This window comes from Astatotilapia calliptera, chromosome 7, assembly GCF_900246225.1.
Source record: "Astatotilapia calliptera chromosome 7, fAstCal1.2, whole genome shotgun sequence".
In the NCBI taxonomy this organism is placed as follows: domain Eukaryota; kingdom Metazoa; phylum Chordata; class Actinopteri; order Cichliformes; family Cichlidae; genus Astatotilapia; species Astatotilapia calliptera.
Genome location: NC_039308.1, coordinates 12,631,867 through 12,636,471, shown reverse-complemented (window position 1 = coordinate 12,636,471; position 4,605 = coordinate 12,631,867). Strand labels below are relative to the sequence as shown.

Below are 4,605 nucleotides of genomic sequence, written 5' to 3'. Positions count from 1 at the left end.
AAGTCATTTAGCCCTGGGGCAGACTGACAGAAGCGAGGCTGCCATATTGCGTCATCGGCCCCTCTGGCCAACACCAGTAGGGTAAAGTGTCTTGCCCAAGGACACAACGACCAGGACAGAGAGCCCGGGGATCGAACCGGCGACCTTCCGGTTACAGATACACGTCCTAACCCCCTGAGCCACGGTCGCCCCAAGTCATGGACATCAAGTCATGGACCATGGATTGGCCTCTGAAGAACCCAGACTATAGCAATATTGAGAACTGAAGAAAAGGTAACCAACATTCAGACAAGAGCTTTGAATGTCCTCTGAGAATCCTCGAGGACTTTTTTTTTTAGCTAATTCTGAAGACTATTTGAAGAAACTGCAAGAAAGCATGAAAGGTGGTCATAACAACGATGCACAACTATGTTTTTGTCTTATATAGTTCATGTTCATGTGTGTTTTCACATTTCTCAATAGATCATTGCACCTGTGTTCAATAATCCTATACAATATTTTAAAAGGTGTGGCTCAATACTTTTGCACAGTACTGAAAGGATTTAATATCCTTTTTGTTACACAGTGTAAAAGGCCCTTGTGCATGCATCACTCGTTTCACTTTTGATTTAGAACAAAGAGAAGAGGGCAAACATGTTCAATGTGAGTTGTTTAATGATCGGTATGAGTCTGGGAGGGCTGCAGCAGCTACCTGAGTCGCTTTGAGGGAAGATGAGTGGGAAGGGAAGATCAGCTTTTCCCTTTCTGTCTTTGTTTTTTCATCCATTCGTCCCTTGCTCTCGTCACAGCTACGCAATTGGCTGCTTAAGGAGTGGATCGTATGGGAGGGGAGGGCGTCCACGGTGGGCGAACATGTCACTTGGTCCTTACAGTATTTGCTCCTATAAAAAGCAGCGCTTGTCGCGGAGGAGCTCAGACTTTCTCCGCTCAGGTGAGCCTTGCAGACAGAGATGCGCGTTATGGAGCGCACTTTCCGGGAGCAGCTCTTCTTTCTGGTGTTGTGCTTGTCCGTCCTCAAGGGAGACTCCAGGTATATTGAGGTAAGTGTCCGGACAGATACAGAAACTTCTTAGAAGATTCAAAGGTACAAACGAGACGCGCCAAACTTCTCTCCCACTCTCTGTAGAACAACGAAATCACAAAAGATGAATTATATTCATTTTTCAACTCGGAACTCAAGAGAGAAATGCCCGAAGAGTTGATGTATCGCCGACCTTTACGTAAGTCACGTGACATCTATCTATAATATTTTAAATAAACATATAATTGATGGTTTATGCTGGTTTTCCTTGTTTTTGTTTTTTAATTTTTGCAACTTATGCGTTTGAAGAACAGATAAAAGGGGAGGTAGCGTTTTTGTATACTTTTGGTAAATTAGACTTGTTTTCTGTCTCTTAATTTTGGTTTTACCAAAATTGCTCTCGATAAACACCTAAGTATAATCAATAGGCTAAAAGAGCTGGAATGTAGAGAATGAATGAAAACGCAGCAGAAAAAGATATTTATATTAAAAAAGGATAATAAATATAATAAATAGTAATTAGAGTAGATCAATGTGTTTTCATTTATTTATAATTTTTCATATTTGGTTGGCAAAGTTTTCACATTCTTTCCTGGAATGCCTTTCAGGTTGTCTGGACATGGTTGCAGTGGAGGGCCAGTTCACCTTCACAGCAGAGCGCCCTCAGCTCAGCTGTGCCGCTTTCTTCATGGCAGAGCCCAATGAAGTGATCAGTGTGGATTATGACAGCGTTGACATTGACTGCACGGGAGGAGACTTCATCACTGTAAGCTAACAGCGCTTCTCGTGAAACACCTTCCCCCTCCTCTTATATTGAGCAAAATATCACAAGATGGGTAGATGCATCTGGTCACGTTGAGCTTGAAGGGCTTAAAACGTTATTTTATTGCATAATTTTTGTATAATTACAGGAAATGACATAGACTTTTTTGTGCTTTTGTGATAAAGCTTTTTCTCTGTGTTTCCATGTCACCAAATACTGGGGTCTGTTATCTTGGTTCCTAATTAGACAAAATGCTCTTTAAACATAAAGTAATTGGGCACAAACCTGCTTCCTTTAGATGAGCTACCTGAAAATCACTTCCCTATTGTTTGCATACTGGTTAAGTTTCGGCCTAAAGAGTTTAATATTCTTTCTCATCATTAGTAAAACCATCAAGAAATAATTTGCGATTAAATATAAAATTCTACTTAAAGCTTCTGTCTTTTAATATATATCCCATCAAGGTGTTCGACGGCTGGGTGATGAAAGGGGAAAAGTTTCCCAGCACCCACGATCACCCACTGCCTTTGTTCGAGCGCTATGTGGATTACTGCGACTCTGGATCGCTGAGGAAAAGTGTGCGCTCTTCTCAGAACGTGGCCATGGTCTTCTTCCGCATTCACAGTGCCGGCAGCAGCTTCACCCTGACAGTCAGGAAACACACCAACCCCTTTCGTATGTAGACGGTCATTTTCAGAAGTAAACTCTAAAATTCCCTGCATGCACATAAACATAACCATTTGAGCTTTCAGCCCATTTACACTGCAATTAATGTGTAATTCAGTGGTGATACTGGCAGCCTGACATGGTGCTTTAGTCATCACTTGCACCATTAGTAGACAGTTTGCCACCACTGTGTTCCTGGATGAGGACCAAGGACAGGCTGCAAATGCTCTCCCACAGTAACATGAAAGGAAAGGGCAACTTAGATGATGAACCTGCTTTTTAAGTGTTTTTGAGATTGACCTCAGTGAAGGCATTAAAGTTTTCTTCATTTTCTTTGAAACTACCTGATCTTTACTAATTAGATATAATAATAATAGTGAAATAGTGCTTTGAAAAATGCTTGTGTAACAGACCACAAGCATAGAATTATTTTTGACCTTTTGACATTTGTCATTCAATGCAACAAATTGAAGAGGTACTTTAACACCATGTATATATGAATCATGCATGTACAACCCCAGCCTTTAGGTTATGTGTACATTCCTATGCTTCTATCTGAACATCCATCAAAGTGATCATGTTTGCAACATCCACCCTTGTCTATTGTTTTGCAGCCTGCAATGTCATGTCACAGTCACCAGAGGGCAGTTACACAATGGCGATCCCACAGCAGCACAGAAACTGCAGCTTCTCCATCATATATCCAGTAGAGATCAGCATCTCAGAGTTCAGCCTGGGCCACTACAACCACCTCCCCAAGGTAAAGAAAGTCACTAAACACCCTTGAATATTGCCGCAGTGCTTTTAATTCATCTTCAGTGTTACAGGGTTTCTCAGTTTATATAGCAACTGAAACCTTAAGTAAAAAGTGATTTTTGCATTGAGAATATTAGTGATTTTAAGTGACCAGACCCCTAAAATTATAACAAATTCAGATCTCATACTAAGGTATAAGGTATATAAGGAATAAGATTCAAATCAGTTATGGAGTGATTTAAATGAGAGTCACAACAAGGTGTAGCTCCAAGAGATGAAATGGCACCAGCCTGTGCTTTCTCTTAGCTCTAAACAGAATAACATCAGCATAAAAAAAGGTAAAAAGCTTTTAAAGTGTGCTTGGTAGGACATTTTCTTTTTTTACAAACTTAAAATAATTTATCTTAGGATATTTTTTATTAAAAAACACATATTATCATAATATATGTTGTCCTTAAAAATTCACTATATGTACCTTTATTTTGCACAATAAGTATTTAGTATTTGTTAGTTAGTATTTGTATCACACTCTATGTTGATTTCCATAGAGATCCATGCCCGGATGTGCAGAATCAGGAGACTTTGTACAGCTGCTGGGGGGAAACAGCATTGATACATCAAAGCTGCTTCCCATTACTGACCTCTGCATCGCTTTCACTGGACCAAGTAAGTGCACACCATCTCTCTGCCTCCTCTTCTCTTTAAATAAAACACCAGTCAAGACTTAAGATTTCCTTTTGCTCTACCTGCAGCTCACATGAAGATTGGCTGTGATAACACTGTGGTGAGGATGGTGTCCAGCGGGAAGTTTGTCAACCGCGTGTCTTTCAGCTACAGGCTATTAGACAGCCAGGAGCTACAGACGATCAAACTCAACAACGTGGAAGATTTCTGTTTCAATAACTGATCCTAACAGGATCTTATGTGACAAATGTAGCATTTGACTGCAAATGTTTTTAAAATGGCTTTAAGTGAAAGTAACAGTCAGTCCCTCTGATTAGATAAAATGTCTGAGGACATTGAAATAAAAGTGTATGAAAAATAAAAGACAAGTGTCATAGGACTATTATGATATTACACACTCGACTTTACATTTATTAAAATAGATTTTTCTTTTAAATTTCATTCATCTTATTGTAAATAAATTTAATTAAGTGTCCTTTTGTGTTTGGTGGAACCACACTTGTTTTTATATGCTGTGAGCGCCCTGTGTGCATTTATCAGAATTAGACTTATAATGTTGTTTTGGGAGTTTGTCATCAACATTCTTGATAAGGAATGGTGCTAAAATGAATGTCACCTTCTGTTTGTGTGAGTACTGGTGATGTGCTGAATCATGGACATGGAGGGTGAACGTAAAGTGAGGGAGTATGCCATCGCCATTATGAGGGGATTTGAT

At 39.7% G+C, this 4,605-nt stretch overlaps 1 protein-coding gene across 1 annotated transcript; it reads left to right on the top strand.

Moving 5' to 3' along the window:
- The first annotated feature begins 902 nt into the window (after positions 1-902).
- Positions 903-4,326, top strand: crhbp (corticotropin releasing hormone binding protein). Its single transcript, XM_026176889.1, has 7 exons — positions 903-1,040; positions 1,127-1,220; positions 1,630-1,787; positions 2,249-2,459; positions 3,065-3,210; positions 3,755-3,872; positions 3,959-4,326. Exons 1-7 carry the CDS (start codon positions 951-953, stop codon positions 4,111-4,113), a joined length of 972 nt encoding a protein of 323 aa, XP_026032674.1. The 5' UTR covers positions 903-950; the 3' UTR covers positions 4,114-4,326.
- The last annotated feature ends 279 nt before the right edge of the window (positions 4,327-4,605 follow it).

Excerpts from the sequence above, each read along its gene's own strand:
- crhbp (XM_026176889.1), top strand. The coding sequence starts at position 951 with ATGCGCGTTATGGAGCGCACTTTCCGGGAGCAGCTCTTCTTTCTGGTG. Across the intron at positions 1,788-2,248 it reads CGGGAGGAGACTTCATCACT|GTGTTCGACGGCTGGGTGAT; the intron begins GTAAGCTAACAG and ends TATCCCATCAAG. Across the intron at positions 2,460-3,064 it reads GAAACACACCAACCCCTTTC|CCTGCAATGTCATGTCACAG; the intron begins GTATGTAGACGG and ends ATTGTTTTGCAG.